This window comes from Haemaphysalis longicornis, unplaced genomic scaffold (genome assembly GCF_048455015.1).
Source record: "Haemaphysalis longicornis isolate Haplotype H1 unplaced genomic scaffold, Haemaphysalis longicornis Haplotype H1 scaffold_9, whole genome shotgun sequence".
NCBI lineage: Eukaryota > Metazoa > Arthropoda > Arachnida > Ixodida > Ixodidae > Haemaphysalis > Haemaphysalis longicornis.
In genome coordinates, this window is record NW_027526460.1 from 19886337 (window position 1) to 19902306 (window position 15970).

General features: G+C 45.5%; 1 protein-coding gene across 2 annotated transcripts in view; it reads right to left on the reverse strand.

The window, feature by feature from the left end:
* Window positions 1–15970, reverse strand: part of App (Palmitoyltransferase app) — a 28228-nt gene that overhangs the window by 3367 nt on the left and 8891 nt on the right. Inside the window, exons 8-10 of one of the 2 annotated variants that reach the window (XR_013319217.1) lie at window positions 14287–14377; window positions 8687–8873; window positions 5169–5252 (exon numbers count right to left, since the gene is read on the reverse strand). Coding sequence is in view for 1 of the 2 variants with exons in the window: in XM_077684149.1 (XP_077540275.1) it covers window positions 8687–8873; window positions 14287–14377 (278 nt within the window). In the remaining variant the exon portion in view is untranslated. The remainder of the gene's footprint in view (window positions 1–5168; window positions 5253–8686; window positions 8874–14286; window positions 14378–15970) is intronic. The other variant, XM_077684149.1, reaches the window with a different exon arrangement.

Consider the following 15970-nt stretch of genomic DNA (forward strand, 5'->3'; position numbering starts at 1 on the left):
GAGACTCCCAGTAGGAGGGAGCCTATAAAGCAGTGATCTTGCAGAGACTTATTCATGGTTCTCTTCCTTCAGCATGAGGAAGGAGGAAAAAAAAACATAGAAATATTGTATCCGAAGTGACAAATACTTGCCCCGATATGGTTGCCACTGTAAATAGTATGCTCTTCATGCGCTCATGTTTAGTTTATCACTATTCAGTTTACAATGTGCGACTTCTTCCTAATAAAATACTCTGGCATCAGCACTGTCTGTTTCTTGTATCCTTGTGTCCAGCCTTTATGGGCAAGTTAATGTGAACTTCCAGACAGGGCTTAGGCTCAGTGGTGGACATGACATTACACACACACATGCACATTTACAAACGCAAGTTATAGGTAACTGAAGCGCTGCTGCGCCTGTAGAACCACTTAACTATTTTTAAATGCCCCGAGGTGTACAGCATGTCATTCAGCAAGACGGAACACTCTTGGCAAGTTGTTTAAGAGCTTAACACAGAAAACATGGCAGCTTGGAAGCCACGCAGCTGTTGTAGCACCATTGCTGCAAAATCTGAACAACCACAATTGTATGGTGTGGGTTCTAGCACACATGTTTGTTGTTTTGACATCTGGTGTTCCTTTTATGCTGTGTATTTTATCTAATCTTTGCACTGCAGAACAACAAGGATGAAGAAAGAACGAAACAAGATAACGCTATCTGTTCTTTCTTTGTCCTCACTGTTCTGCGCTGCAAACGTTTGAGCATGCACGACCAACAAGCCAAACTGGTTCTCAGTATGTTCTCAGTACCATTATCTTCCTTCACAAGTTCCATCAGATTGCGCTTTCCAATTCAGCATGGCTACTCCAGAACAGTTCAGCAACTGCCTCAGCCTATAGAGAACCTCTGTCTCTGGCAGAGTCAATGGCAGAGAACCTTAAAGGTCCAGTGTGAACTCAGTTTGTTGCTCAAGTAAAACCTACACTGCTTCAGAGCATACCAAGATCTACTGCTATGCAAAGCCCAGCATTCTTCAAAGTGGCCTCATGAGCGACTCCCCCCCCCTCCAACAAAGCTATCCAGATTCGACTCTGCTTGTAACAGTAAATCCCAATGAAATCAAATACAAATCAAGTTTTGATAACCGAGTTTTCCTTATGTGCAGCAATAGATAGCCACTGCTCTTTGACACTTCTTTGCTCCCCAAGTGTTAAGAAGATAAAGAGCATGGAGCATTTAAACGCAAAGCATGCACAAGCACACAAGTAAGAAAAAAGAAATAGCACTGGCACGTTTGCAGCGAAACTTCAGCGCAGAATTTGATGCCATTTCCAGGGACAAGCTTACAGTACAGCCGAACCCATTTACTATAGCAAACTGCAAGATGTGACATTAGTTTGATATAGCCAAACCTACATATGTTACTGTATTTGCGAATATTGTCATGTATTTACTGCGTGAGGGATTATTTCTAGGGGTGTGCGAATATCAATTTTTTAATTTCGAAGCGAATTCGAATAATAAAAACAAAGTTCGAATCGAATCGAATATTTTTCGAATACGAATACTTATTGTTTTTTGTAAAATTAATGTTTTCACCATCTAGAGACACAAAAACTGCAACTTTATTTCACAACAAATCACACAAAGTAAAATTAGGAATTACACAATACCATTGCACTCAACAGGTTAAGGTCTGCACTCACTTAAATGTTAACATGGAGAAAGGTTAACTGCTCTACATGTTCGGGGAGCAGTGACAACCTCCTGCTCGTCACGACTCCACCAGATACCGAAAACAGCCGCTCACTTGAGACACTAGTGGCTGGCATGCCCGAGCCCGTGCACATTGCCGCACGCTGATACAGTAAAACCTCGATGATGCTAATCTCGCGGGACCGCGAAAAATATTCGTATCATCCGAAATTCCTATTAGCCAACACAGACCAAAAAATTGGGCGCTGAAAAAAGTTTTCGTTTATTTCTTTTCTTACTTTCGCGTGAAGAAATTCGTGATTTTTTCTGCTTTTTTTAACCCCCATGTCGCAAAGCAGCCCTTTCTGGAGCACGTAAAGCTTCGCGCTCGTCTCCTCACTCGCTGTACCCAAGCTCGCTACACGAAGCAACAGTCAAGCGTGAACCGCATGGTGCGTTTTTGCGCGCGATTCGCTCGCCTCGGCTCTGCGAGCGCTGTATTTTCACGCCCACATCGACGATTTCGCGCACGCGGTAGCGCTACCTCGGTCAGAAAATTACGCACGATGCGCGCGGCAGAATGGAGGAGCCTGATTACTTGCGATGAGATTGAGACAGCCAGCTTGGCTCCGCCGGAGATGGTTAGGCTTAGCACCCCGGCAAATATTTTATGGGCGCTTTTATTAGCGGCGCGGATGATGTTTTATAGTACCGTTTTCGCATGCATTATCAGCTCTTTTACCGCACAAGCAACTTCGTGTCTCCCTTGAGCCGCATTTTAAAGAGCGGTTAGAAGCGGTCGCCCGAGCGCCCGCGCCACTTCGCGGCTGGAGCCGACGCCATGTTGACGCCGCCGGCCGCGCCGCGCGCAGCGTGGGGGTGGTTTCGCGGCGGTGTCAGCGCGTTGGGCGTGCGCAGAGCGTTTTCGCGAGCAGAAAACAACAGTCCGGCCGTTTCTGGAGAAAGAGTGACAAACAGGGGAGTGAGAGCCGTCACTTGCTCGTTCGGCAGTCGGGTGCCTCGCCGGCTTGTTCGTATCTTCCGCCGGGCCGCGCAGGTCCGTTCGTAACAGCCGAAATTTTTCCCATTGCAAACGATGCAATTTCGCCGGGACTTTTCGGAAATTCGTATCATCCCGAAATTCGCACCCCCAGATTCGTACCATCGAAAGTCCACTGTACATAAACACCGATACAGACATGCTCTGAATTTTTTTTTTTTTTTAGTTTTGGGTGGTTCGAATATTTCGAACAATAAAAGTGTCGTTCGAATCGAATCGAATACCAAAAAATTCGAATCGAATATTCGAAGTTTCGAATATTCGCACACCCCTAATTATTTCACATAAAAGCGCCTTGTATAAAGCCCTCACAACTACAACGAATGAACAAGACTGCCCATTGTGCCTTGGACACAGCAGTAGCCACAATTTTAGAAATGCATATTTGCTGCAGTTCTCATAAATGCCACCGACGAATAAGAAATCAAACAAGTGATGAAGCACGGTGCCCTTATTTTATTCTGCGTGTTCTTAATTTTAGTTCGTGAAAACACATGTAACAGGCTGCAGATGCCCAGAATGACGCCGATATGACCCTCCAAGAAGTGCAACAAAAGTGCCAGGATTAAGGCCTGACACATTAGCGACCATGTTGCCAGTGGGCGCAAAACAGTGTGAAGGCTGTGTTGGCGCAAGGGCAAAAAGAAAGGCGTTCTAAAAACTATTTGTCATGAACTGCGAGAAAGGCACCGCTGTCAACTTTGATTTCTCCTGCCATATATCGTCGAGAAGCCTACCACTCAAATTGAAGGGAGCAGCGCCTTCTGGGAACGGCCGCAGGCACTCCAAGTTTCATATATCTTATTTGTCATTCACAGTAAAGTATATTTTGTATGCATTTTTGATGAAGCATTTTTTGAGTTAGATATATAGCATGATTCATGGCATTCGATTTTATTGTAAACAGGTTCGACTGCAATAGCAAAGCATATGGTAAGAAACGGTTAATTCGCCACACAGATTGCAAGAACACCACAGCAAACCAACAGAGCAACATTAAAGTCTGTTTCTCTAAGAGAAAACTAGGTTGCCTAATGACCTGCTATTCCCTGCAAAACTAAGTTCAGTGATATGGCCTCAAAGGGACCCTGCAACACTTTTTGAGCAGTGCAAGTAAGCCTGCGCGACGTTTAAATAACACTGCCAGGAATACCTGAGCCGAATATTACATGCGCACATGAAGCGGTAAGCTCGCAAATTGCTGTGAAAGACCGGGAAAAACAAACTGCGCTCTCTTCAATTTTCCTCATTGCTGCACCCCTGGCATGGCTTAAACGACGTCATTGTGGCCATGGCTGTCCTATTGGCTGTAGGTCAACTTCGTGGCTTATTTTTCTTATTTCCTGTGACTATCCGCAGTCATCGGCGCTGTGTACCAACCTCTTCTATGCCTGAACCTGTACGCACAGTTTTGGCATTTCTTTTGCGTGTGGAGTGCGCGCGGAGTTTGAGTGACGAGCTGACCACTCGACAACAAGCGTCTACTGCTTCAAGAACACCTTACCAGCCTGAGTGTGCTTGCGAGCAGGCAGCCATGCCTTTTTTTTTGTGGCACCAGACAGGAAATAGACCCCTCCACGTTGCGGAGAAAAGGACGCAACTCCCCGGTCTGTGATATATCCAAGGCCGCCGAAGAGGACGCTGCGAGCCGCCCCCCTCTCCAGGACAGAGCGCGCAGCTTTCGTCGCGTTATCCGATCCGCGGTCGAGTTGAGAGAGAACAATTATGCGCGATTTCACATTGCGCGTAGTTTCGGTGATTCTGAACGGATTTTCATAATTCTTGCGAGAGTAAATTGCTGGGTCAATAGACTGTACCCCCAAAATACATTCCAAGTAGTCAATAGTAAGTGCTGCACGGTTCCTTTAGATAGAAATTATGGGACTTCAACAGATGAGCTCCAGCCAAAGAAAACAAGCTTATGGAGTTGAGAGCGACAAAGATTTCAGCAATTTGCTTAATTACTTGATCTGTTTTTTGCACTTAACCCCACTTGATAATATACAAGGGGTACGAATCGCTCCTTCCCTTTCCCCGAGAACTGACCCTGTTTCGTGGTTCAGCGAATGGCAGGTGATGCATTGACAGTGGGGCAGATAGGCAAGCATTTTTTACTGCATAAAAACATGTGCACGCAACAAAAGGAAAGAACGGTTTTTTCCCCCATCGCCGCTAACACCACAGCCAACAAACATCGCGCAAGACTACAACAGACAACTTCGCCTGCTAAACGAATGCACAGGTCAGAACAAATAGAAAGCATGTGGCACGCAAACCATCTGCAAAGAGAAGCGCAGCAAGAGAGCTTCAAGCCTAGTTGCGTTATCAGCAAGAAGCACAGCAGGAGGGAAGACAGCAGGCAAACGAGGCAGCAACGCGTGCAGCGCATACTTGCAAAGCACACACACACACACGCAGATCCAGAGGTACTCACATGTCGTTTCGGATGCACTGGAGGAAAGATTAGGTAAATCGCAAAGAGAAGAAGAGGAGGAGGAGGAGGAGGAGACACATCAACCTGAAAACCACGAATCCGTCACCAAAAACGAAACCATAACCACAGACAGGAAGAACATAAGAAAAGGGTGACTATGTCGAGAAACAGGTTGCGATAAACTTTCCCTTGCACCAAGCGTCACATCATGCAGTTCGCGTCAGGCAGAAAGGTATACATACAACCTGTGGTAGGACGTGTGCAGCAAGTGAATATATGTCCTCTGGCTTGCTTGTAGGAACTCCAAAAGGCATGCAACGCTTTTTGCCCCGTAGCAAAGAGAAATGCTTCCGTCAATCATGCAGTGACTGCTTCCCACAATTTATTCAGCACTGGTTCAACATTCCTGTACATTGCTACCTACAATATACTTTTAAGCTCACCCTCTCTAAAGCAATTATTAAATCCCAAGAATACGGATATGACCTCGTTTTCAATGCACTGCAAGCCTTTACACCGGATACCTTTACTAATTTACAAGTATTTTATGTGCGTTAAGTGACTTTGATCTGATAATAAAATTGACCCGAGCCTTATCCTATCCGCAGCTCACGGATTTAAAGCACTCTCCACCAATGATTTGGAGCACATAAGTCCCACACAGCACAGTTCGACAAAACGTAAATTCGCGCAGTTCTTGGCAAATGTAGGAGAAATGCACCCAGAAACTCTTGGCAGGATTGGTTTTTTAGCAACTGGAACTAACCCTTTGAGGGTTTTCGCCGTACGTGTACTACGGCGGTTTTCCGTCCCGCAAGGTCTTTGCCTGATTTCGTACGATTTCGAGCATCTGTTTGAAATTTTGCGCCATATTAACGATGCATGCTCCCTGGGAGGTGCTGCCACCTCCTGGGACTTACAAGAAGTGTTTGAAATTTGATTGTGCTACCTTCTTGCGGTGAAAAACAGAACTCTCTGGCTTCGGCGTGTTACGGCGTCTGTACGTGTCAATGCGTTTCGTGGTTTCAGTTTCGCCATGTGATCGCATCGGAGGCGCACGAAACTTGATCGGCGCTCGCTATCAGGGGCGGGGGAAGTTGATTTCGATATATATTGGCGCTGCTCTTATCTTGTTTATTACCCACGCTCACTAGGTATTCTTGCCCTCCTTGCTTGGAACTGAAGTAACCTAATCGGAGACTCCGTTGCGGGGGCGGCGGAAGTTGACTTCTATCTATATTGGCGTTGCTATTAGCTTGTTTATCACCGGCGCGCATGAGTTATTCTCGCTCTCCTCATTTACTGGGTTGTCTTCGAGTTCTTCAGATGCACGGCAAAGCGGCGATATGGCCCAACAAACTGCCCGCTCTGATGACACCGACCGCGATGACTCTTCTGACTCTGAGTTTGCTCCTTTCACCGAGTCTGAATCGGAAGACAGTCTTTCTTCGGAAGAAGACAGCTCATTTTCGGACATGCGCTTTATGCAGGCAGACTGCAATAAGGCACTGTGCGTAGACCCGTGTTTCAAGGAATACCACACTCTGAAATACTATTGAACATTTTTCAGTTCTAAGTGATGCTGACCCCAAAATACTGTTCCTGATAATTTTTTACCATTTAATCCTCACTTTAGACATTTTGTACATTCCAAATGCACAATAAACTAATTTGACCACGAGGGAAAGTTTTTTAAAAAAAAATTCGACCCTCAAAGGGCTAAGGAGCAGTGCTCTTTGGCCCACGATTTGTGACATCTTACTGTGTCTCAAGCGCACACACACATTCAAAAACAACAACAACAACAACAAAAAACACTACGAAAAATTTTCTGGTTTATTTCTCAACTTCTACGCGAGAAAAGCACCCTTCCTCCTGAGCAAATGCCACAGATGATACAGAAGGTGCAATCTTCCTGTTAAGTACCCAATTTGTCATTCATATCTCTTGAAGACACTGAAGACATTTAAGAAGAAAAGAGGTAATGCCTCGAAGACATTTAACATTAAGCGGCACACTCCGAGAGTGTTACTCCAACAAAGTGTAGCGAAAACATAGTTCAAAGGGGAGCTCCATCCTGCACTAAAACAAATTTTGCTGAAATGCAAACTGCGCTGCATGCAAAATATTTTTCTTGGTATAAGGCAGCAACATCCGAATTGTACTGCCACTATTCTTTCTCATAACACCTACGGCATTGTCCATTGAGCCTGTCTGTAGTTGCTTTCAGTAATTTGCACTGTTAATAATAGTTTGTTGTATCTATTTTCACTTGTTTCTCCCTTCTTAGTGCTCCTTTCTTCTCGTTTTATTTTTTTCCTTCTAGTTATCTTTTTGTTGCACTCTGCTGTTGCCTGCATTTTTAAAGGGATCTTTGGGTTAGTCAAGTTGCCTGCTCACAACCTTTTCCCCTGAGTGTCCTCTATTACAGTTTGATTTTTATTTAATTAGTCATCTGTTTAGGCACATTTCAATTTACTCATCATTGACCTTGGCTGATGCCGCACATTTTGAAGGACACACCACTCCACATGACTGCCACAATGAATGCGGCAAAGAAACAGCTAGCACCTGTGTCAAAATAATGGCACAACAAAATAAGTGGAAATCAGAATTTGGGTGCTATTACTATTAGATAGGCGGTACATGCCTCGTCTCACTCCACGAAAGCATTTCAAATGACAGCCCCTTTTCTTATATGCACCACCTTTTAGGAGCTGAAAATGATGTGAAGTTTTTAGTGAATTAAAGGGACACTGAAGCAAGTTGTAAACTTTGTGCAATTATCTTACCAGAATAAATTTTAGAAAAAAAAGGGCCATGTTGCGAGTATTTCTGACCATTTAAAAAGAAAAAAAAAAGTCAGCTAAAATGGAATTTTAGCTGATGCTATAGATTTTAGACATTTTCTGCGGCCAAATCACTTTCCCCTAGAGGCAGCCAAGTACTTCACGATGCCAACATTCTAGCTGCTTCAATGCAGAAAAAAAAAAAAAAAAAACCCTCAAAAGTGCACACTTCACACAGACAGCTTGTGTGCTGCCGCTCCAGCTGTTTAAGTCAGATGACGTCTCTTGTAAGCTAAAAGAAAAAGATGGTGATGCAGCAATAACAAAAACAAGAACACATAACCCAATTTTTGGCTGAAATTTTTGTTTGGATCCAAATACAAGGTGGAAAATTGCAATCATCTCTTGTAAGCTAGAAGAAAAAGATGGTGATGCAGCAATAACAAAAACAAGAACATTTAACCCAATTTTCAGCTGAAATTTTTGTTTGGATCCAAATACAAGGTGGGAAATTGCAATCTTATTATTGAAAACTGGCTTTCGCATTATATGGGCATTTTTGCGACACTGCAGCGTGCAAACTTACTTACCGACTGAATTTTTCAGAAGCCTCATTGGCTACTGACCTCCGCGGACAGTAGCCAATGAGGCACAGCAGGCGGAAGGGAGGAAGAAGAAAAGGAGCAGGCAGAGAGGGGGACGGGCATGCGATGGTGTGTGGACACTGACCATGGCTGCTGGAGTTCTGGTAGAGGACGTCCCGTGGGTAGGAGCCGTTGGCCGCCTGAGGCAGCGTGGCCCGTCCAGGGTGGAGAGGTGCGGCAATGTACGGCACGTGCGTGGACTTGAGGTCGACCATAGGCGGAGCCGGCCCCACAGACACACCACCACCGGGCGTGTTCATCTGCAGACCATTCTGAAATGCCGCCCGGTGGCGCACGGCTCATTAAGAAGCAGGAGACTCTTGGCCATTTACTCAGCCCCAACCTGCACTTTTTGGGGACAATAAAGTAAAGCAGGCACGTTTGTTTGCTCCCCAGCAGCCCTTGCTGCTTCTGCTCCCACCTTTCAAAGCCTGTCGACGCACCTTGACTGATAGACCAATAGCAGGAGCTATAGCAGGAGCTATCTAAAAGAGCCAATGTGACCACTTCGTGGCACAAAGGTCACATACTAGGTCGTCTGTGCATGACCTTCATGCCGTTTGGAGGTCATCAAATGCTTTAAAGATAAGCGTGAGCGTTTTTGGCAAAGCAGGACTTACTGGGTAAGCCCCTTAGGTACCACGGTACAGCGGCTGCCTTGACCTGCAGATGCTGACTATTGAGTGGTGACAGTGGCCGATGCAAGGGGGGTTTGTTAAATGCTAGATGCACCCACCAGGTTCAGAAAATCAATGTTTCATACAGTAATAACTAGGGAGGAATGTGGCACTAGTGTCAACGCGAACTCCGAGACGGAACTTATGCTCTGAAGGGAATGATGGGTAGTAGTGGAACTGGATTGCGTAAGATTGAAATGTGCCTATGATTGCGCGTATTGTTTTTTTTTTTAATCATAAAAACACTTATTTCACAGTTTGCTATTTACAAATTAATCTGGCACAAAAATTTAGTTCCTAAAATTGGTGCTAAATCAAACAAAATGGCGCGCTTAGATAAAAAGCAGACGCAGAGTCGAGGAGGTTTGCGCAGTACGTTTGCAATTTTCTGCCAACTAATGTTGGACGCGGACTTGTTTAAAACTATTAGTAAATGTTTCAGTGCTTGTAGTTTCAATTATGAAAAAAGGTGTTGTGCTCCTAAAAAGAAAGAAACTGTTTACCTTAGGAGAAGTTATTTCAGCCTGAATTGGTGACATTCATCAAGCTGCGTTACTATCAACCACTGGTCTGGTTGATCTACGTCGTAGATAGAGGAGAAAAGAAAAAAAAAAAAAAAAAAAAAAAAAGGCTTAGGAGAGGCTCTGACGTTACTTCTACCAGAGTCCTTCAATGCTTTACTGGTCACGAAACTTCGGCACTCGTTTCATATAGGGACCGCGCGTGCCACTACAGGCGCCACCGCCGCACGAAGGTCATCAACCGCCGCTTTCGGGGCGTATCGGCCTGCTCTTGGCGTGCAAATGCTCACTGCTTTTGGTGTCTGCGCGCTGATTAAGTGTGTTTTTTTTTCGTAGTTGTTAGCGATGAATAGTCCAGTCATCACCTGCCTTCAATGGGGTTTTATTTTTCGTAGTAAATTACCGTAGACTTCGGCCGCGAACGGCAACGGCTTCTGCGTGCTCTGGCACAAGCGCTGCGCCGTCGTGTTTTCGGATTTTTAAATCTCTATTTCTTCTTTTCTTAAAGCAAAAGTTGTAAATACCACACATATGGTAGCTGCGTAGTCACGGACTGCTGCGGGCCTATCGATAATACAATACAAAAAAACTGAAAGAAACCAAGTACGCGTCGTTCAGACTACGCTTAATGAATCCGTTGATTGCTCTGGAATGCACAGAACACTAAAAGAGATAGCCCAATAGTATTATCATTTCAATGAGTGGGTACATACTTGAGAACATCTAATAACGCTGCAGAAACGCGAAGGACCAAACACGAAGATATATGTTGCACCATGTGTCTTTCCGCTTCCACGCTTTGCAATCCTTGCAAAAACAGGAAGCGAAAAAAGAACAATAAAACTGATTTTATCACACGCAACAAAAATTCAATGTTACGAAGGGGGACAAAAGAGCGTGGTCCAGCGTACAAAAATTTATTTTTTCGCGCTGCAATGTGGAGCACACGGAGGAAACAGAATATTGCCACGTAGCCAAGAACGACGCAAAGCTTTTCTGAACGCACCGAGCTAGCGAGCTCCTGTTCTACAGAAGACTAGAATGAAACACAAACGTCGAAGAAGCAGTCCGCAGTGTGACGTGCACAGATGTCAATAAAGTGAGGTGCGTGGCGTCTGCTAAGCATGCATTACTCTAGGAACGTTATTAATTTCAAATCCATGGAAATGGGATCGAGAACATTGTCGAAGAAACAAAAAATCAAGTTGGCGACAAGGTGGCACCCTTTTCATATCAAACAATATTGCCCGACGGGATGTACGACAAAAAGAGCAAACAGGCGCTCCGTTTGAAACGCCAGATAAGAAACCGGAATCGGCCACGCGCGGTTACAAAACAAACAATACGAACCCTAAGGGATAATTCGTGGAAATATGAAAAGTAAAAGCACAAGGACGTCCCAAAGCTTTTTTACACGCGAGCCTGAGCGCAAGGTGATACAAGTTTGCAAACAGGTAATGAAGCACCGCTACAACCTGACTGATATGACAAAAATCCGGCTTTAAGTTAGCCTTGTACAATTCTAGATCCACGATGCTCTCCAAAGGGTACATTGCTTTTCCATTCTCACACACAGTGCATTTCCACGCACTGTCACACACTTATAATCGAAGCTGAAATCTCCCGTTTCTTGCCTTGGAATGGCGCGCCTCCATTTCTCTCGCAGCTCCCCGTCGCTCGGTCAACAGAACAAGGAAACATTTTCTGTGGTATCGTTGTACAAGGAACGACATCCCGGGACGCAACACATGTTAGGCATCGTCGTTGCACTACTTAAGTCGCATCACAAGAGTGCGAGATGCACGTTACATTTTTTCCCCCGCACAAAACAAACACAACTCGCCGCGGCTCCGCCGTTCGAGCCAGCGCAACGCCGCCCGGGGAGTGACCTCAGTGAGAGGGTGGCGCCACCGCGCGGCGGCCAAACGCAGCATATGAAGCTCTCCCATTGAGTTACGGAGCAGTTTCGTGACCAGTAAAGCATTGAAGGACTCTGCTTCTACTGAAAACGGAAACGCCAATCTGGTAGGCCGCCCTTTTGTCCTTGTATTTTGCGCGCTTGCACCACCTCCTCCGCCTTTGCTCTCTCCACTGTCGTCTGCTTTGCCTCTGCCAGCCAACCACTGGCTACGGGCTGGGCCGGGCCTTCAGCGCTGTTGCAAGGATGCGAAAAAATTACGTCGCCTCTTCTACCCTTCTCCCAATGCGCCAGTGGCCAGCGGGGCCTCTCCTAAGCCTTCTTCCCTCCACGACGCCGTAGCAGCTGGCGTTCGCGCAAAAACTGTGGCAGTCCCAAGCAGTTCGCAGTCTTCGTCAGCTTCGAGAATACACTGCTCTGCCGAACGAACTGCGCCGCAACTCCTAATCCGCAGGCAAATCCACCGCATACAGCGCCGTCATTTGTGTTTTCATACTTGCTATTCCGGCAATGATTTGATAGCCCACTTGGTTCACAACTTTGGCTATACAGTGTCGACTTCTTATAATGTAACCACTTATAGTGCGGGACCAGATATAACGCGGGTTTTTCTGGCCACCGGTAGGCCTCCCATAGAACTCAATGCATAAGTGTACCACTTATAATGCGGCTGCTCGAAGCACAATACCGTTTATAGCGCAGTTTTTTGATGGCAACACACAACAGATGTGAACAGCTGGAGGGCAACAAAACCAGCGTCTTTGAAATGGCCAGGGCAAATAAGCTTAGCTTTGTTTATTTTCTCCAACTAGTTGGCACAAACAGGCACTATAAATATTAACGCTAAGACGAGGGAGAGAAATTCAATGCAGTGGCTATGGTTGCCTTTAGCATGGTAGCTCTGTGATAATTACACTGGGACATAAAAGAAGAGGGGCACCATGCTACATGTACATAAAACAATCTAGTATTTGCAATGAACAAGCAATTTACCTACAGGGTTACTGAGCAGCTAACGTATGCTGCTGCAGCATTGAAGCAACACAAGACCTTGTTCTATCAGGTATGTGCATTCTTTTAATGACAGCAGAGCAAGAAAAGCATGAACAACAGCCAGAATACCGCAGAAAGCCAAAGCCATGGAATGTAACTACGGCTGCCAAGACAACGACACCAGTCAGAATCCAGAATCCAGCAATGCACTTTCTGAAGCGGTGCACACTGCAGCCGAGCAACGAGTTACACCACTGAAAGAATGACACCGATTTTGCAAAGCCAGTGCGCAATGAACCAGAAGAAGTGCAATACAAAGTGGCAGAATGCAGACTGCAAGGCACGTGACCAAAGCACCTTGCCCAAGGCTGCAGAATTATCATCGAAGCTGCCGAAACAATGCCGTCAGTATGCAGGCAAGCTAGCTTTGTGCAAATACGCCGTGTAAGCTATGTGTGAAGCCGCCGAGCAGTACATAAACAGCTGAAGCAATGATAAAAATATGCGAAGTCATCTATCATGGCTGGCAACGAAACAAAACGTTGCACATGAGAACGCTGTTGCAGCATAGCAAGCATGTGCCACTGTGACGGCGAAACTGCCCCAACACCGAGTTATTGCAACGCAAGCAATCTGTATACACCTCTCCAAAACGCTGCATAAAGCCGCCAAAAAAGTTTCAATTAACGCGAAAGTGCTTTCTCTCTGGAAGCTGCAAACAAGCCACAATGCATGTACAAATGCCATCTCTGAATGCCGAGCCTAAACTGCCCCAGCAGCAAAATACAAACGCAGAGTTCCCAATTACGCGCCCCTCACTACAGTGTAGCAGAGTGAAAACATGCCTTGCCCGAGTGCAACGCCACCCCGCCGATGGAGACTACGGCCACCATAATAACGTACATTGATTAGCGAGACGGCTTCGTCAGGACTGAAGCTGCCTATGTGAAATTTGTTTCCGAACGCCACCATTCCACGCTGCCCAGTAGTGGAACTCCAACGGTCCCTCCCAGAAGCAAACTGCAGCTGCGCAGTGAACAAGTGCGTGTGAGAGGAGAGAGCTAGTAGAGAAAGCCGGTGGAGTGCGCGAGTTCAACGAGTGGGAAAGTGGTGTGCGAGCGCGAGTTGTTGTGGGAGTGTTAGTTGGTGCAAGTTTAATCACTATCCGATTACCATGACCAGATAGTGCGCAAAGATCAAGGGCTCTATCATATCTAGCTCTGGCAATTTCGGATGCACACAGCCATGCATCCTCCATGTAGAATGGTCATTCAGAAAACAAAGGATGGCTAAATATATTACTATCGAACAATAATTGTTCGACGGAGGAAAATAGTGAACTGGACCTGGTATCAATATTAGGCTCAGCTCAATGCCCTGGTCATGAAGGTCCTGCAATTACAGGTGGCTCACACGTTCAACAAAGTGCCCACGAACGCAGAAAACAGCACTTCCCAACTACTGCGAAAGGGCGAAACTGACGACAGGTGCGGAAAGGGTTTGGAAACAAGCTACGCACGTGTGCAAGGCAAAGAGCTACAAGCCGACAGAGAGTGCAGAAAGGGCGTGGCCTTACCCCCGATAGATGAAATGCCTTAACCGTGCCGTAACTCTCCCTCAGTGCAGGCCCGCTGTCTGGGATCACCAGACCTCGCCGGTCAATGAGGCTGCACACAAAGGTGACAAGAACAACAACACTAATGTTCACCGCACAACTTTGAACAAAGGCAATGTGCAAAGGCAACGCTATTGTAACTAGTTTTTATGGTAGTGTCTGTTATCTCGGCAACTGTGAGGATTACCTTTAGGAATTTCTCACGGCAGTCGCCTCTGATTGGCTAAGCATGCCTTCAGGAGACTTTGTGGGACAAATATATCCTAAACACTGTTTCCTACAGATGCTTCTGTGGTGCTGTGTTATAGCACTTGCTTCTAAATGAGAAAGCTCAGGTTCGAGTCCGGCATGGGCGAAGATTATTATTTTTTTTTTTAGCTTTCGAAATTTTTGAGGTTTTCACTCATGGTGATTTTGTAATTACTTTTTTATCCTGGTTATTAATATATCAGAAGATCAACGCACAGGACTTCTAGAATAGGTTCGATTACATTCAATATATATTTTCGCATCGCTGGGCTGGGTTAGGTTAGGATTGTTGCAGTTGGACTGGATTTGGGTAGGTTATGATACGTTAGATTGGGTTACGTTAGTGTAGGTTTTGTTAGGTTACGTTGGGAGATAATATTATTCAGCGAATTTTAGGCCGGCCAGCTTTTACGGAAACTGCCGTGAGAATTTCCCGGAGTTAATTCTCACGGTTGCCGCGAGATTAAACGCAGCCATTTCTTATCACACCGGACATGCTGTGCCTTGTGTGTTATCAAAGACACTAATTTCGAAGGAATGTTTCTTTGCGTTTAGAAGCTGCAGAATCGGTGCGCTATAACATGGCGCAATGCTTGGAAGTATCTATTGTGAGGCTGATGATAGGCTCTATCAGCTGAAGCCCAATCCACATCTGGAAAAACGTAGTTTTGTAGACGATATAACCATTTGGCGCAGAGGCTTCAGCACAATTTTTTAAATTAACACATTTTCCTGAGGCAAAAACAACACTCCTTTTTTAATAGTGCAATTTAAAAACTGAATCTTTTCAAAGTGTTTTGAAGTTCAAAAATACAAAAGGACAGCGGTTTCAGTGAACTCGCCAGAAATTATGCCATGTTGAAAATGCTAAATGCCACACTAAAAACACACGCACAATATATTCTTTGTAATGAGTTAGAACTTAACTAGATGGCAGTGGAGGCACCTCACTTTGAGCACTTGTGATTGGCCACTGCAAATGTGCACTGGTCTCCTCCGCTAGCAATGACATGCTGCTTACCCGCAATGCCCCAGTGCTGTGTGGCTAAGGGTCAACATCCCATTCCCGTCTGTTGTATCTCCTATCTCTTTGGTATTTGTCCCCTTTTTATGTCCTGATGACGTGTTCGCACTACAGCTTCCTAGGTCAACAGCCGAGCTGCTTACCAGAACAGTCATCGGTTTCCCAATCAAATGATGCCCACAGTTGATCTTTTTTAACCTGCACCTTTGTATCTATATAGCACACAGAGATAAAGCTTTCTTGACACGAAGGCGATGACACTGTGGCACTGGCAAGGCTAGTTTGCAGACCTTGCACATTTGCTACCACACACTAGTCCCGATTTTGGTCTCGACTCTTTTTATAAGCTTATAATAGGGACGTAATGTCCTT